General features: G+C 51.0%; 1 protein-coding gene across 9 annotated transcripts; it reads right to left on the bottom strand.

Annotated features, from left to right (window-relative positions):
• Nucleotides 1-112: 112 nt before the first annotated feature.
• On the bottom strand, nucleotides 113-15566 carry Mib2 (MIB E3 ubiquitin protein ligase 2). Of its 9 annotated transcripts, none has more exons than XM_029476396.2 (20): nucleotides 15159-15566; nucleotides 14918-15074; nucleotides 13539-13694; nucleotides 6535-6805; nucleotides 6279-6450; nucleotides 5104-5210; nucleotides 4814-5008; nucleotides 4549-4691; nucleotides 4320-4427; nucleotides 3286-3390; nucleotides 2820-3191; nucleotides 2597-2745; nucleotides 2344-2500; nucleotides 2077-2237; nucleotides 1825-1951; nucleotides 1503-1736; nucleotides 953-1131; nucleotides 683-870; nucleotides 536-601; nucleotides 113-424 (listed from the first exon to the last, which is right to left on the bottom strand). In XM_029476396.2, the coding sequence occupies exons 4-20, from the start codon at nucleotides 6779-6781 to the stop codon at nucleotides 186-188; spliced, it is 2949 nt and encodes a 982-aa protein (XP_029332256.1). In that variant the 5' UTR covers nucleotides 6782-6805; nucleotides 13539-13694; nucleotides 14918-15074; nucleotides 15159-15566; the 3' UTR covers nucleotides 113-185. The 9 variants fall into 9 exon arrangements, with proteins under 9 accessions (XP_029332256.1, XP_085694641.1, XP_085694642.1 ...); XM_085838515.1 differs by having other exon boundaries at nucleotides 15335-15566; XM_085838516.1 differs by adding an exon at nucleotides 10889-11023 and having other exon boundaries at nucleotides 14918-15325.
• Nucleotides 15567-18196: the final 2630 nt, after the last annotated feature.

Raw genomic sequence — 18196 nt, 5'->3', positions numbered from 1 at the left:
GCGTTCCTGACCTCCAGGCAGTCTGGAGACTGATGCCGGGCGTGGGGTGGGGCTTGGGGGAGCGGGGGAGGGGCGGTGAGGATCTCCCTTAGACAAGGAACAGGAAGCAAAGTTCGATAATCTTTTTATAAAATACAGGGGTTTTGAAGGAAGGTGTGCGATCAGCCACGGCGTGTGGAGTGCTCTCACACGAAGATCTGAATGCGGTCACGGATGGGCTGGCGGCAGATGGGGCAGGCGTTAAGCGCAGCGCCACAGGGCGCGCACGCTCCATGGCCGCACTGGAACACCAGGCGGATGTGGCTGTCGATGCAGATGGGGCAGGTGATGCGCTCCTCCATCTGCCTGTAGCGGCTCTGTAGCTCCTCCACCAGTTGCCGAGGCGGGCCGGGCACCTGGATGGCATTTACCACCTCTGAGCCGTCTGTGGGATGAGGTGAGTGGGAATCAGCAACAGAAGGTGTGAAGATTAGGTGCAGGCTGTTGAGCTTGTCACAGGACAAGGAGTGGCAGGGCCAAGCCCCATCCTACCCACCTGGGCGTAGCTTTTTGCTGATGACCACCTGGCATCTGATACACTTCTTCATCCTTCGAGCGCATTCTGCCAGGGGCAGTGCACTGTTAGTAGGGCTGGACTAGGCAGCTGGGCCACCCTAGTCCTCCACACACACCCCGAACTCACCCTCACACACTGTGCGGTGCTGACACGGTGAGAATAGAACTAGCAATGCCAGCTCCGAGCACACCAGGCACTCGGCAGCTTCTGGCCCTGCTGTGCCAGACACATGCAGGTTCGTCACGGTGTTAGGAGTACTCAGCACATGCCGGGGGCCCGGGGGCACACCCCCACCGCCACCTGCCTGTCGCTCCCTGCAGTTGGAGGAGGGGGCTTGAAAGGTGGCCCAATGGCCTTAATGGTTGTCTCCCTACAAGCCCCGCATCATGGGCTCACCTGAAGCGCTGGGCACAGCCCTGCAAGGCCTTGAGCACTCGGCCTTCTGTGGCCAGGTCCAGTGGGCTCCGGCCGCGGTGGTTTGCGTAGCTCACATCAGCACCCTCCAATGCCAGGAAGCAGGCCACTGCAGCGCCTACAGTCAACTCTGTGCTGCCTGGGAGGCCTGAGGCCTGTAGCTGAGTGGCAGGACATACAGATAAGGGTGGAAACCCCACGAAGACTTGAAGGAAGCCTTTGCTGGCATTGGGCTACCCCAGAAATCTGAATAATGGTATCGCTGTCTGGGCTAATGCTTCTGGATCTAGAATGACTCGGGAAAGCAGGCCCCAAAGATGCCCTTTGTTAGGCAGGTGCAAAAACTCTGAGATCCTTCATCCCAAATGGGCCCCAACCCTTTTCCAGGTTGGTCTGGATTACAGAGAAAAGCTCTTGAAATTCAGGGTTCCAAACTGCCCTACTCTCCGGAAACCCTGGTTCTCTGGAGTTAATGGGAAATAAAAAAATCACCCAGGCCCTCCTTTCCAGTACCCACACCATACTTCCTCACCCTTGACAGCAGCTGCAAGGGCCCTGGGTCTCCCCCAGCCCTGTCAGCCACCAGGGGCAACAGCTGATGACGCTGTAGTGCCACATGTAGGGCTGTGTCACCCTCCTCGTCCTCAGTATTGACACTGCAGCCTGCGTCCACTAGCAGCGGTACCAGCCCCAGGTGGGCCTGTTGCACAGCCAGATGCAGTGGAGACTGAAGCTTCCGGTTTCGCACATTCACATCACAGCGACCCTAGGGAAAGGATGGGCACAGGTTCAGCTTTGACATCCCACTTGGTCTGGTTCCTGGCCTTGAGTGGCCCTGGGACCCCTGCACCCACCTCTCGGATTAGGACCTGGGCCACCTCCCTGTGGTTGTTGAGAGCTGCCAGATGCAGTGCAGTAAAGCCATCCTCCTTCTTGGCATCCACCAGCTGCCGGGCCCTTGCCAGAATCTTTCTGACTGCTCTGTGGGAACAAGAAGGTAGGTCCAGGGGCTTCCCTAAGCACTTCACCGAGTGCTCTGGATCAGGATAGCCTGGCAGTAGGTCAAAAGACTGGATGACAGCAGTGTGCCCAACCCCCACACTCACAGCACATGGCCCTTGAGGGATGCATGGTGTAGCAGTGTGAAGCCCTGGCTATTGGTAGCAGTGACATCGATGCCAGGAACCTCGGTGAGGACTTCAACAATGCTGCTGGCACCGGCACCAGCAGAGATGGCAGAATGCAGGGGTGTGTCTGCATGAGCATCCTGTAACAGAGGGGGATGGTCACACAGCAGCGCCTTCCTCCAGGGTCAAGTTGGTTCCTTGACCTAGGGCTGTTTAGTGGCAAAGAATCCAGGGACTATCACTCACCGGCAAGTTGACATCACAACCACGTTCACACAGGATCTTTACCACCTCTAGGAAGCCCCTCTGTACAGCCACATGTAGGGCTGTGCTGCGTGTGCCATTCCGAGCATCCACTGCACATCCTGCACTCAGGAGCACCCTTGTGGCCTCAGGCTGGTTCCTAATGGTAGAAGTGGGAAGGTTTGGGGACAGTCCATTTGTACACTGGCTCTAAAGTTCATTCCCAACAGGACCCGCCAGCCTGCCCAGGCCTCACCCCATGGCTGTGTAGTGCAGCACAGTGTTGCCCTCATCATCCGGCAGGTCCATACTTGCTCTTGCCTGCAGCAGCAGCCGCACCAGCTCTACCTGGCCCAGGTAAGCAGCCACCTGCAGGGCAGTTCTACCCTGGTTCTTGGTGTCCACCTGTGAAGAAAGCCAACACATGAACTCTGGGCACTCTCCTTGGTGGCTATCACAAGGGCAGGGTGGTAACTTGCCTGCTCTGGATGCCTTCGCAGAAGATCCAGAGCCCGGGCTACATTTCCTAGTGCAGCCTCTACTACCAGCCTCCCCGGGTGCTCTGGGTCACTCTTCTGGGTCCGAAGCTTGTCCAGGGCCACACTCAGTGAGCCTGGGGGCAGGGTTGAGGTAAGTGCTGGCCAGGGGCTGCCCTGCCTCCCACCAGCCACTGAGACTGATGCCGCACTTTTGTTCTCTCTGGCACGCTCAGCCACATCCAGGTTGGCGTCTTCCTCAGGCCGGTAGGCCACTAGGCAAGAGGGGCTGAAGGTCCACCGCTGACCGCCAACTGCCACACGCAAGTTTCCATCTCCAAACACCTTCACCACTTTCCCCACTCGGCCTAGGGCCTGAGGAGAAGAGGTGGGGTCACAACAGGTCAGGGGTGGCGTAGACAGCAGTGGGAGCGGGGTCAACGTGCTGACAACAGACATTAAGACTCACGGGGGCCATGTCGTCGGTCCATTCACCATGTCCAGCCTGAAGTCGCTTCACAGTGTCAAGGTCATCGATGACCCGGACCACATCACCCACCCAGAAGCTGTTGTGCTGGATGACAGAGAAGCCAATAAGGGGAGTTTCTCCAGCTATCTGTGTCTACTCAGGGTCATGTGGAAGGGCACATCCTGCTCCACGGGGCAAGAAGACAACCTTGGCCCCAGTTCCTGCCTCAAGTACAACCCAATGGTCTGGCTGCTGGTCAAGGGCCTCAGTTGACCAAAACAGGCCTGGGTGGTCAGCCTGAGCCATAGGGGATAACAGTCTGAGAAGCAGAGACCAAAGTCCAGCTCTGGAGATGTGTGAAGGTCAAGAAGACCTGTTGCAAGGGTCCCTATCCACTGACCAGACACAAGGCAGCACAGAAAATGCAGTATAGATACAGGAAAGAAGTTAAGGGTGGAGCTGGGTGAGAGGCTGGGAAGGAGGGTAGGGCTGGTTGGGTTGTGGAGTTCCTGCAGGGATCTATGCACACATCCGTGCGCAGAGTGAACCTGCTCTAAAGTATCCTCCTCTAGGTTCACACTGGACGTTCCCATCTATCTGGCCCATGTCTCATCTCCACAGTCCAGTGTTCCAAACAGCTTCCACAGAATCTACTCAGTCTAGTCTTCAACGCCTTTGGCAGGCAAGCCTCCACTTCAGTCTCCTTACAGATTACTCCATCTGTCTCCCTGGTGCAAACAGCATCTCAAGAGAGTATGGCAAGCAACCCATCTGGTCTACCATACTCCCTTGTTCTCAGGACAGAGTCCACAGGTTCTGGTCTCAGATGCCTATGTTTCATTCTCCTCTGTGTCCTTCACACCTGTGTTGCCTTCTGGTCTTACCTCCACCCACCAGGTTCTCCCCTTCCTTCAGGTGTGCAAACTCATGGGGAGACTGGTGCCTATTCATGCCTAACCACTCCCAAGACTGAACAAGTACATGGAGGGAATCAGAGAAGCAATAAGTGGGGCTCAGCCCAGCCCCCTAGGCACCTTGGTGAGAGCCCCAGGGTGGAAGGTCCAGCGGGTCTCATGGTTGAACTGCACACGCACGTCCCCACGGTCTGTGATGCGGTGCACGGTGCCCATCTGTCCGATAAACTGTGGCGGGTCACGGAGGCTATGGCTGGGTCAGGCTGGATGCTTGGGGCAGGAAGAGGGATGGGGTCCAAAGGACTTGGGAAGGGGAACACATGGGGAGTCAGCAGAAGAGGTGGCTCACCTCTGCCATCCTAGGGTTCCAGCCACCATGGCCTTCTTGCATGTCCCTTAGGACATCTGTGTCCAGCAGACACTTGACCTTGTCCCCACGCTGGAAGGGCTGGCCATCAGCACTCACCCTGCGCTGCAGCTCTGCTGGCTTGCCTGGGGAGAGGGTGGCAGGCTAGGCCTCAGCAAGCAACCTGCCCACCCCAAACAGGACATGCTAGAGTGACACGGGCACAGCCAGGGCAGGAGGGCAGCTGGTGTCAGAGTCAGCCCCATACCAAGCTTTGGGAGGTGCTCCTTGTAGTAAAAGCCGCCAGCTGCCTCACCAACACATCTGAGATCCACCTTGCCCTTGTGGCCCACTCGGTACACGTTCGTGGTTCCATCTGCCCATGTCACACTGGCCACACTTCGGCCTGTCTCCACATCCCAGCCACGGATGTCCACCACACGACCTGTCTTGCCTTCCCCTCCTGGGAAGACAGTATGCACACCGACAAGCTTAGAGTGTGTCTTGAGGCTGAGCTGTAACCGGCTTTGCCTCCGTCTCTCTCCAGCCACCACTCACCATCTTGTGAGCCCCATTCCCAGTCAGGGCCTCGTACCACCTTTGCTCCTTGAAAGATGCCCCTCAGTGGGATTCGAGGGAGGCCCTGTCGGGGGCTCAGCGTAACCCTGTAAGAGAATGAGTCTGAGCCATGCAGCTGTGATGGTCAGATTCTGCACTACCCACCTTGTCCCTCTATCCTAATGGCATCAGGGTCATTAGGATAGGAATTCTGGATGGATCTCAGACTAAACCACTGTCCTTGAATGGTTTCCCAGCAGACCTCCACTTTGGGAGAGGGGACAAACTATCCAATGTCTCTGGGCTCAGAGAATTTCTTTCACCAATACCAGGCTGGAAAGAGACCTGAGATGTCTCTTGGAGCACAGCCCATGTGACCAGTCCATTTCTGTTGCCTATAGAGCAGCAGGGGCAGAGCCTGGCCCAGAGGAAGGAAACATTGTCTATCCACCAGAACTGACCCCTACCCTGGCCTCAGGCTCACCTATGCTGCACCTCTCTCCACATACAGGAAAGACTAAGGAGGTGCAGAAAATAAAAGATGGGCCCAGCAGTGGTGGCGCACGCCTTTAAATCCCAGCACTTGGGAGGCAGAGGCAGGCTGATTTTTGAGTTGGAGGCCAGCCTGGAATACAGAGTGAGTTCCAGGACAGCCAGGACTACACAGAGAAACCCTGCCTTGGAAAAAAAAAAGAAAAGAAAAGAGAAGAAAAGATGGTACTTGACTGCCTTCCCAAGTCAATCCTGTCTCCTGTCCTCATCTCTTTGCATCAGGTCAGGGCTATTCCCAGCTATAACTATAGGTGACAAGCCTCCCTGCCAGGCCTGGTGCCACCAGGGGATGATGTATGTTTCAATTGCTTCTGCTATCCATGTGGCTATATTCAGACCACATTCAGTGCTCCAGGGTACTGCTCTACTGAAGAGTTCTGCTTGCTTGCCTACCTGTCTCTAAGGGTGACATGACAGAGGAAATCCCATCCATGGAACCCACCTCACAGTTCAGTGAGAAAAAAGTGGGGGCGTAACATTCTCAAGGCTCTAGATAACCTGACCCTGGTTATCCATCAAGGAAATCATGCAAGGGGGGGGGGGCTTACTAGGTACTTTTGGAAGTGACTCAGCCAGAGGCCAAGGAGGCCCTAGGGAGGTAGGCTATTGCCTAGGGAACTCACGGGCGTGAGTGAGATGTCTCATAGCGCTCGAAGGCATGGGTCAGGTCATGCTTGTTGTGCATGTAGCACTGTGTGCAGAGGTCATAATCAAAGCAGACACGGCACTTCCAACGCATGCCGCGAAGCCCATGTTTCTTGCAGCAGTCACAGATGATATTGGGGTGGCGGATACCTAGGTGCAGGATGGGGTAAGTGAGGACCTGATGGTCTCCTGTCACCTGGCCAGCCCCACCCACAGCTGGGAATCAACACACACCGATTTGGGCGTTGTCATAGAGCAACAGGTCATGGGCACCTTGGTAGCCAGCTCGATAGTTGGTACGTGTGCCCTGGTCCCACTGAACGACAACTGTACGGTCGGGGGTCGAGGGGCTGCCATGGCGGCCAAGCTCCACCACGGTGCCCACACCGCCCTCACCTCCATCCTGCTGGCCCCATTTCCAGTCCATTCCGCGTACCACACGCATGCCCACCTGCACACCTGCATGGGGGTCCAGGTCCATGGTGAGGGGGGGTTGTTCAAAGACCTGCAACAAAGAGCATCCTTAGTCGATATCAGAATGCCAGGTGGCCAGGCTAACCATAGGACACACGTTGAGATGGCCACCTGGGAGAGAAATATGGATCCGGAACAGAGAAAACTAGGCCAAAAGAACAAAGTAGCAAGAACATCAGCACTTTAAAGCTAGAGTTGGACATGATGGCGCGTACTTTAATACCAGTACCCAGGAGGCAGAGGCAAGAGGTTCTCTGTGAGTTCAAGACCATCCAGGTCGATATAGTGAGTTCTAGGTTAGCTAAGGCTACATACTAAGAACCTGTCTCCAAAACTTAAATTAGTAAATAAGAGATAACCCTAATAGATGTACATTGTAGATGCCCATGTGGAAGACTATAAGGCCATCCATCTTGTCGAAGCAAAGACTTTCTGTGCAGCTCACTGATATGTGGGACTGAATTAAAGGGCTGTTTTTCTTTTTTTTTTGGTTTTTCGAGACAGGGTTTCTCTGTGTAGCCCTGGCTGTCCTGGAACTCACTTTGTAGACCAGGCTGGCCTCGAACTCAGAAATCCTCCTGCCTCTGCCTCCCGAGTGCTGGGATTAAAGGCGTGCGCCACCACGCCCGGCTTAAAGGGCTGTTTTTCAACAAGTTGTTATAAAGCAACTGAAGAGGACAATGACGTGAGGGAGGAGGCTCCCAGTCTATAAGAAAAAGGCAGACAAGCTGAAAATGGGCAAGACAGAAACACGTACTCCAGGAGAAGCACTACGCATGGAATGTGTTGTTACCAGGATACTGCTCATAGGCAGGACAAGGTCCTCTGCTCCACATTTCAAATGATAGTAGAGTCATGCAACTCTAGTAGAGTCATGGTCTCTTTAGGGACCATCTTTAGAGGAGCATGGTCTAGCTGCAGAGGTGGTATGCTCACAGAAGCATCTGCCCCGTGTCCTTCATGGTGAACTGGGTCCTGAGTAGTCAATGCCCAAGAGAATATAAACCTACCTTGCTAAGGTGGGTGGCAGAACAAAGATGAGAGACAGGGAAGGGGAGGAGCTAAAGGTAAGAGTGTCAACTATAGGGACTCTAGTCACAGAAGTTTAAGACGTGGACAGTCATGCCAAGCTTTGGGTTACTTATGTGGCCTTAATCATAATAACTTTAAATATGTCTCTGTACTAACCTTAAATAAAGTTAACATGTACAAGGTCTTTGCTAGACTGAACTCAAACTCAGTATCCTGCCTCAGCCTTTAAAGTGCCAACATCAAGACACACAAAGGAATTTGAAAGAGAGTCTGACAGGGGGAGGCTCAGGGGCTCCTGCACTATGACAAGTCACTTATACTTCATCCTATCTAAGCACCAAGCCCTGTAACTAGGGGAGGAGTGAGGGATTGCCTAGAATGAACAACGCTAGCAGTCCTGTTCTAGGACATATACATAGGCCTCACAAGAGGCTGAAAGATCACCCCCAACCTGCAGCTGTCAGCATTTCAGGGTCCTGCCAACTCTATCTGGGACCCAGTAGCTATGAAGCCATGAGGCAGAGAGGCCAGAGAAGAGATAAGTGAACAACAATAGGTGTGCAGCACACAGCAGCCCTCTGCCTGGGCCCTCTTCCAGGCCTTGCCCCAGACTGACAGTCTTCTGGCCTGCCCAGCTCAGAAAACATTCCCCACTACACTACCCACTATGAAGCCACAGGTGGACAGTAAGGAAGACCAATAGCCCTGCCTAGCCACAGACACTGGCTGATGGCCGAGTGGCCTGAGCACCACAGGCTGTCTCAGAGCCAAGTACAGTAAGGCAACCAACACAACTCAGAAGCCTGTGTGCATACACCGGGTGCTGCCACATGCAGACTCTGGCATACGCTGGGCACTACTACACGCAGACTCCGGATGTGCATCTCACCACATTCTCAGGGGCACAGGCCTCCTGGCCTGCATGGCCTTGTGCAGTTTTCTTTTACATTTTACTATTTCATGTGTGTGAGTGTTTGGCCTGCAAATGTCTGTACACCATGTGTATACAGTACCAGGAGAGGCCAAAAGAGGGTGTGAGAGGGTGGGACTGGAGTAACAAGTGATTGTGAGACATCATGTGGGTGCTGGGGGTTGAACCTGGAGGTCGTCTGAATGAGCAGGCAGTATTCTAACCACCAAACCATCGCTCAAGTCCCTTCTGCAATTCTTCTTCCTTTACTCTGGCCCAGGACTGCTAGAACCACAGAAAAAGCAGGCAGGCACATTCTCCTGGCTCACTGCCTATGAAAAGCCTTCCCAAACAGCAGAGCTCTGTTTCTTCAGAGGAACCCCCTCCTCTGTCCACAGGCCATGTCTGTCTGTCCTCAGTCCACAGGCCATGTCTGTCCTCTCTTGTAACTCACTCTTCCCCCACAAGCTCTAGAGTCCCTGCTGAGATGTGGCACTGGGGACACAGCTTCCTAGCTTCTTCCTCTTTCCACAGGATAGAGAGAACCCCAGAGCAGCCACTATGAAAAGTGAGCCCCAGACAAGGGGAGGGTCTTGTGACACCTAGCCATGACAGCTGGCTCTCCTCCTCTACAGTCTGTGTAGCCTCAACTCCTTCATCATTATCTGTCACAGAAGTCTGACATAGGTGTGGCGAGAGCAGTCCCTTGCTGCACTTAGGGGATCCAGTGTCCCATACACCCCTACACCCACACACCCACATACCCCTAAACCCATAACCCCTACACCCATACACCCCACACGCATATACCCTTACACCCCTATACCCATACACCCCTATACCCATATACCCTTACACCCATACACCCCTACACCCCTACACTCAAATACTGCTTGCTCACTGAAAGCCAGACACCAAGGCCTTGCCTTGAGTGGCACAGACACAACAGACAACAAGAAGCACAGTTTCATTGGGGAGCACAGCTCTGCTGGTTGGCTCAGCTCCACTCCCCCTCCCTGGTAATGGCCATGGCTATACTACTGAGAAATATCCTGGAGGGAAATTAACTAAACAGCTATGCTGGAGTGGGAATGAGGTCTTCTTGATACATCTCCCTAGTCACAGAACTTCTCACCACTTGACCTTTAAAGCTCCCGGCCTTGCCACTTCCTAGGCCCTTCCTTGCTGGGACTTTGTATTCTCTCCACATAGCTCTCCTAGAAGAGCGGGCACTTTCAAGCTAAGGGTCTCCATCCACTCCCAGCATGCTCTACACAGAAACCTTCCTTGTCCACATGATTGAGGCAGGGGAAGATAGTGGCCTGTGGACACAGTGGTGGCACTGCCCTTCAGAGACAGCTCTGTCTCTGCCAGGCTACTGATCTCCACTGGCACCATGTTAACCTTCCTTCCTGCTGCCAGAGTTCAGCACGGCTGGAAAGACAGATTGAGAAGACCTCATTTCCACCCCAACATACCTGTTTAGCCAGAACAAGGCTTGTTATAAGAGAACCTCAGGGGCTGGTGAGATGGCTCAGTGGGTAAGAGCACCCGACTGCTCTTCCAAAGGTCCGGAGTTCAAATCCCAGCAACCACATGGTGGCTCACAACCATCCGCAACAAGATCTGACTCCCTCTTCTATGGAATGTCTGAAGACAACTACAGTGTACTTACATATAATAAATAAATAAATCTAAAAAAAAAAAAAAAAAAAAGAGAACCTCAGACTCCAACAAAGGGCAGACACATTCAACTAGTAGCTCTGACAGCAGAGGACACCCTGACAGCCAACCCCCTGACCTGGCCCAGCACTGGGATAAAATAAAGGGGCAGTAAAGGTTAAAGCTATGCACTGTGGTGCACACTTTGAGACCAGCTTCTCAGTTACAGCTTATCCAGAGGCTGATGGCCTCACTAATCACTTGATGATGGAACTTTTAGAAGACATGGAGTAGGGTGGACCTCAAACATGACAAGCATAGCCCGTCTGTGAATCTGCCTTCAGGAGAATGGACAGAGAGCTCAGGTGAAGGATAGATACCCAGCAAGGTCTAAGAGAATCAGGGCCAGGGACAGTCAACCAATGACTCCACATGGGGCGGCACAAAGGCCACCAGGCACTCCAGCCTGTCAGTGGCCTGCACTGACAAGCACCTGCATGACCATCACACCTGGTGAAGTGAAGCTCTTCTCAGCCCTGGCTGTTCCCAGGCAGCAGCCCAGCAAAGTCAGACACAACCAGAAGGAACATCGCAAGAGGGCTTTCTGCTCACAATCAGGATCACAGTTAAGTTACACCACCAAAACTGTGGGGGAACAGGCAAGAGATTCAGCACACAACTTCTCTCACAGACGGTTTTCCCTATAGTACTGGGATGGGTAAACACTAAGAAGCATCCAGCATGGTTGGCACTACACTCGAGAGCCTGAGTTCTCCTCCCCACTACCTTGCATCCTGGAGGTTTTAGGGTCTCTCCTCTGCGTTGGAGGCAGAACTCTCCATCTTGTATCTCCTGACCTGAGCTGTGCCTCTGGCAATGCCTCCCTGCTGTCCCCTAGAACATAGTTCCTGCACAACCAGACAGGAGACAGGTTCCTGAGCCTCCGAGACAGCTGCATATGGCATTCTATGGCATTATTAGAAGACCCAGTGGCTTTCCCTCTCCTCTCCCTCCAGGCCTCCATGCCCGGTCTCTGCAGCATTATCAACTCATCATTAACATCCCATTCCTTGGCCTGTGATGACACTATCTGAGAGAAGTTCACCAGGAGTATGTGGGATGGTGGACAGATTTAGGCAGACAGGGCGAAGGTCTCAATTTGGACTCACTTCTTATTTTCATTCACTCAGAGGGTCTTGCTCTTTGGATGGCATGGGGACCCTGACCACAGTGAAGGAGCCTGTCTACTTGATGATCAACAGAGATGGAGGGGACATGAGGCTACTTGAGAATAGAGGTCTCATCCCTTAAGCCTACCTGGCCACTGACTGAAGATGATCCCTAGCATACTGGGCACAGCACCAGGCAGAGAATCATGAATCTACTATGCCAAGCCTTTAGGCCAGTCCAAGAGTAGCCTGCATGCCTGAACAGTACCTTGTGCCCAGGTTAGCCACTCTCCAAACCTTGGGTGAGTATATATGCTCAGGGTGCCTAGGGAAAGAAGTTCCTGATGACTTGAGGGCAACCCAACTCCTCTGGGATACTGCATCCTCATCCTCAAAGGATCTTAGTACTACTGCCCCTTTCTGACAATCTCTGCTGTGATAGCTATTCTTGGTCAACATCTTGAATGCATTGGAATTTATTAAAACCCCAGCAGCTGGACACACCTGTGAGGGTTTTTTCTTAATTAAATCATTTGAAGTGGGAGGACCCTTTCATCTGGATCTTTGAGCTACAAAGATCCACTTTTGATATGGGCCACACCTTCTGGTGGTAGCCTAAATAAAGAACAGGGAAAGAAAATTTTGCTCTTGTCTGCTTGTCCTCACTAACAATTCACTGGTGTTAGAGCCTACTTCTTTGTAACATACACTGAATGCCAGCTGAGACATCCACCATTTTGGATAAAACAACTACTGGATTCTGGCACTTTCCACTAGGAAACAATCATTGTTGGGCTAGAGAGATCACAGCCTGTTAGTCTAGCTACACACACCCTATGAGTCTACAGAGCCAATTCCAGGTCAGCCAGGGCTGTTACAGAGAAACCTCATCTCAAGAAAAACAGAAAAACTAACTAAATAAACTCTAGATAGATAGATAGATAGATAGATAGATAGATAGGTAGATAGATAGATAGATAGGTAGATAGATAGATAGGTAGATAGGTAGATAGATAGATAGATAGATAGATAGATAGATAGATAGGTAGATAGGTAGATAGGTAGATAGATAGATAGGTAGATAGGTAGGTAGATAGATAGATAGATAGATAGATAGATTCAGTTGTGTTCCTCTAGAGAACCCTGACTAATATATGTGCCACAACCTCCTAACAACTACCACAAGCTGGCCCTTCCCACTGAGTAGAAAGCCTCTGCCTCTTTTCTCCCATCTTCCTGCCCTAATTGACAAGGCTCTTGAGAGAGGATGGTACTGTGTGCTCCATGTGTCCTGAAACCTGACAAAGCTCCCAAAGCCAGCAGTAGCCTTACAGAAACCTTAGTCCTGCATGTGTAAAGAGGTCCTGGGGTCTGAAGGCATTGTCCTGAAGTTCTGACCAGTATAGCTCAGTACAGCTACAAATAATATTACAATGTGTACAGACAATGTTACAATGTGTACAACCAATGTTACAATGTGTACAGACAATGTTACTTTCAAATCCACATTAAATGTCACTAAACTTTGATATACATCATACTTTAGGATGCTGAAAAACACAAAGTGTTATGTGTACTACCATCTCAGTAGGAAATACAACTACAGAGTTAACTGACTTTTTCCTTTGCCAGAAATACTGGATTTTGTCATCAGATGTCCATCAGATACTGCCATGTCCCTAGGCAGTATCCAAACACTCCTGGAGCTATTGCTATAGATATTTACAAGTATAGTGAGGTATGCTAAAGGATGAGAATTTGCTTGACAAATGTGCCTTAGCAGAAGTAGAACTCACCTCAGTCCAGGCTATATGCCTTTAATCCCAACATTCAGGAGGCAGAGGCAGGCAGACCTTTGTGAGTTCAAGGCTAGCTGGGTCTACAGAGCTAGTTCCAGGGTTCCAGGACAGCCAAGGCTATATAAAGAAACCCTGTCTTGAAAAGCTAGGAGAAACAAAAACCAGACAAATGAACAAACAACAAAAACTCACCTTAGGACACAAAGAAGCCTTTAGTCAACATCCCAGGCATTTAGTTGCTACTTCCTGGGCCACAAATTTGCTCAGCCACCAAAACTTCCTGTGGGAAACTAGCAGCCATTGCCAACACAGAATAGAGCAAACCAAACAGGAAGTCAGGGAGCCAGGCTGGGGAAAGATCATTTTAGAGGCAGTTTTACACACAGTATTTACTAACAAAACCAGATAATGATCATCCTGTCTGCTGTTGCTACCAGTGTTCCTTCCTTTAACAAACAAACTTTTTTCTTCTTCCTCTCTCTCTCTTTTTTTAAATGTGGCCTTCATTAGCCTGGATCTCACTATATAGATCAAATTCCTTTCAAGTGTTGGGATTAAAAGCATTTGGGGGGTGGCGGGGCTGATGAGATGGCTTAGTGGTTAAGAGCACCGACTGCTCTTCCAAAGGTCCTGAGTTCAAATCCCAGCAACCACATGGTGGCTCACAACCATCTGTAATGAGATCTGACTCCCTCTTCTGGTGTGTCTGAAGACAGCTACAGTGTACTTACATATAATAATAAATAAATCTTTGGGAAAAAAAAGCATTTGTGGGACACCATGCCAGGACATTTAATAGGTCAGAATTATCAGGACAGTGTAGGGGGATGCTGCCCCTTATTATATGAATATTTTATTGGGAATCCCCAAACAGCCACAAAAATTAAGTCATGTTATAGTATAAAAGTTAGCAGATTGCCTTTATTCAAACAAATAAAACTACATGACATAGAAAGGATTCAGGATTCAAGTATATCTCCCTATACCTCTGGTGGTGTCTGAGATGCTGTTGAATTGAAAATATCTAACAAAACTGGTTCATCAGAGACCCCTACTAGGCAGGTGGATGTCCTAGATGCTAGTAGAATCAAACAAGAATGTCAACTGAAGACACAGAGGCCAGGAAACCAGATCTACCCTGCACCACATCTGCTGGGGGACATCATTAAGGTTCAGGGGTATCATGTCTACTAATCTTTGTCATCTAGCTGGGGAACTCTAGGTACACTGTAGCTTGGGGTTCACCACCCTGCCTAAGGCTGACCTTGGGTGGGATAATGACATTCAGATACTTGTTGCATCAGAAGCAACAGGCCACAGTGGAATATATAGCCAGGAGACATTCTGTAAGTAGCCAATCTTGTTCTGTCCCCAAGCCTACTAGCTCCTTAAGAGCCTTCCTGGCATCTCTGCTTTTCTCATTGGTTCTGAACCCAGAGGAGGCAGAAAGGACGATTTCTCACTGCCCAGTCCACTCAAGCACATTTAAACAGAAACACAAACCCTGACATATCATCATCAGATGGCATCCTCAAGAGAAACAAACCAAGCCCAAACTGTCAAGCGCTCACCTGTCTGGAGGTCCAGTGTCCCCCACCCGCCTTGAGAATCGGGCAGGAGCCCTGATGCTTGGAGACTTGGGACTGGCCTCCGCCGTGCTGACCTTCCTCTCTGAAAGCCCCAGGAGATCCAAACCTATGGCCAGGGGTGCTGAGACGCAGTTAACATCTGAGAAGGGACAGAGGCCGCTGGTCGCCTTAAAAAGCTCCCATGGGTCTGGTGGCTGGGACACGCTGCATCACCCCCACGCACCGAGAACGCGCAACGGGCACGAGCTGGGTCCAGGGGGAGAAGGACCAAAAGCCTGTCGCGCTGAAGGGCCGAGGTCAGCCAACAAAACCGCAGCCCCGTCAGGACGATCAGGACCCCTAGGCCCCGTGCCACCGCCCCCGTCGCTGGGAGGACGCCCGGCCCGGCCCCCCACTTGCCAAGAGTTTCCGCGCTCGTTCGGCCCAGGAATACCCGCCCCTGAGCAGCGCAGAGGCTGACAGTGGATCCTCGGCTCGCCACCGAGACGCCAGCTGCAGCCCGCCGTCCTCCGCCCCCTAACAGTGTTTAGCTAAAGGCCGCCTCTCCTGCGCTAGCCCACCAGGGAGCCCCACCACTGCTCCCCGAATACAGTCGCGGGGCGCCGCACAGACTGCCGGGAGCTGTAGTTTGCAGAGCCAGCCCGGGGGCGGGACAGACGACTCCCAGGAGGCTCTGCGCGTGACGCACTATGCTTAGGGTCAGGGGGCGGGCATATAGCTACCAAGGCACCTTGAGCATGACGTACATGTCTGGTCTGGTAGCAAACGGACCGACAGACGCGATATGCATGGTCAGCGGGAGCTCTGCTTCTCTAAAGAAGAAACTGGAAATGCCTGCATCTCGGCATTCTTGGAACAGAGAGGGAGCGTTGAAAGGGGATGGGTGCAAAGTCGCACCCGGAAGTGCGTGTGGGCGGAGCCAGCCCTGCACGGGTCTCCTGCGCAGTACTAGTTCCCAGGACGCTCTCTGTTGCCTTGGAGACAGAAGTTTCGGGTGACGTCTTGCCTGAAATGGGTGGGGTTTCCAGAGATGTAGCGAAAACGCATCCAAAGTAATTCTTTTGGCTTTTTATTTTCTTTTTGAAATAAGGTTTCACTGTGTAGCAACATGTAGCAACATATAGCAACATAGCCTGGACCTCACTATGTTGATCTGGCTGACCTGGCTGACCCCGAGCTCATGGAGCCCCACCTGCTTCTGCCTGCAGAGTGCTGAAAATTAAAGCATGCACTACCACACCCTGCACGACTTAATTTATTTTAAAATCAGAGTTGCGCCCATTTTTTTCTTTTGTTTTCCTATCCTTTATCTGGAGCGGGGTGGGAATCAACTCAGACCTACTGATCAACCCCCTACCCAGCTACTGATTTTATGCTTACAGGCATAAAGATAACAAGCAGTCATCCTGGCCTTTGTGTTTATAAACAGTATACTGCCTTGATTTACATGTATTAGACAGTTCTATGAAGTTCCTCAGACCATAACAACATAGTTCTCCAGCAACTCTCTCCACAAGCTTTGCCCCCATGTGCAAATTACCTTCATATGTATTGTAACTCCCCTCACCCAGCTTGCTGTCTAGATATATTCCACTGCTGCACACTACCACATATGAACCCAGTCTATTCCTGCACAATCGTAATTTTTCTTTGTTCTTTTCTTTACATTTATTTATTTTGTTGAGGGAGGGGACACCAGTGCCATAACCTGTAACCTCCCCCAGCCTGAAACAGGCTGATCCAGACTTTGATCTTGCTGCCACTAGGGAGATTACCTAGGGTGGAGCCTTCCTGCCTAGATGGCTCTATTGTTCTGCCACCTGCCACTGCTCATCCTAGACACTGCTACCTGCTCAGAGACCGCTGAGATATTCCAGAAGAACATCCTATTCTGCACATCACCTACAGGCTGGCTCCAGACACCTAGAATGGACTGGCAGGGGATGGGCCTTCCCCCTTCTGAGCACACTCTCTTAGTAAACTGGCAGGCCTTGAACAGAATCATGTCTTGGTCTCCATTAATTTATCTTGTAGTCTAGTCTCTTTCAACCCCAGCCTGCTTCCCAAGTGTAGGCCCAAGTAGGCCTCACTCCAGAACTCACTCTGTAGGCCAGGCTGGTGTTGAACTCAGAAATTCACCTGCCTCTGCCTCCCAAGTGCTGGGATTAAAGGCATACGCCACCACACCTGGCAAGTAAATCTATTTTAAAAAAGATGTATTAATTATATACAGTGTTCTGCATATATATCTGCATGTCAGAAGAGGGCACCAGATCTCATTATAGATGATTGTGAACCAGCGTGTGGTTACTGGAAATTGAACTGAGGACCTCTGGAAGAGCAGTCAGTGCTCTGAACTCTCTAAGCCATCTCTCCAGCCCCAGGAAGAACTTTTTGAAAATGCATGTCCATAGATAATATTAGGGATGGAACCCAGAGCTTTATGCATGATAGGCAAGTGTTCTACCAAATGAGCCACACCTTTAGCCTGCTTTCTAGTATTTTTGTTGTTTTGATTGTTTTTTTGAGAAAGACTTCTCTGTGTAGTCCTGGCTGTCCTAGAACTTACTCTGTAGACCAGATCCCTCTGCCTCTGCCTTCCAAGTCCTAGGATTAAGGCTTGTGTAACTGGGGCTGAAGAGATGGCGACTGCTCTTGAGTTCAATTCCCAGCAATCACATGGTGGCTCACAACCATCTGTAGTAGTGGGATGCGATGTCCTCTTCTGATGTGTCTGAAGACAGCAACAGTGTACTCATATTCATAAAATAAATAAATAAACCAGTGTGCTCATACGAGTATGAATTGTGCTGACCAGACACATGCTAGCTTGAGGAGCCACCTCCTGGGTAATAGAACAATTTCCCAGATTGGGAAAGGGGTGGATCTGGGGAAATGCAACTTCTGGTTACAGGTGGAAGGCAGAAATGACTCTCCCTGTGACCTGAAAGGCTACTGACAGCGTAAGGTCTGAGCTAAATAGGAGGAGCCAGACAGAAAAAGAAAACATTCAAATACAGTCAAACTTTGCATCAGGAAAAAAGTTTAAATGCTAATGATGGAAAAGACTGGATGTGAAAATCATAGTCAGGTAAAAAGAATTTAAAATGAATAACATGAGAGGAAGTAAGATAAATAAGATTTAAAAGAGCAACACAGATTTTGGACTGTAAATAATGCCACTTTTAATGACTTAAAGATAGAAACAAAAGAGAAAGCGCTCGAAAAACCAAAGAGAGAGAGATAGAGAGAGAGAGTGAT

This window comes from Mus caroli, unplaced genomic scaffold, assembly GCF_978045245.1.
Source record: "Mus caroli unplaced genomic scaffold, Mus_caroli_1 scaffold_6, whole genome shotgun sequence".
Lineage (NCBI taxonomy): Eukaryota > Metazoa > Chordata > Mammalia > Rodentia > Muridae > Mus > Mus caroli.
The sequence above is the reverse complement of the archived record's forward strand: the minus strand, read 5'-3'. Positions and strand labels throughout refer to the sequence as shown.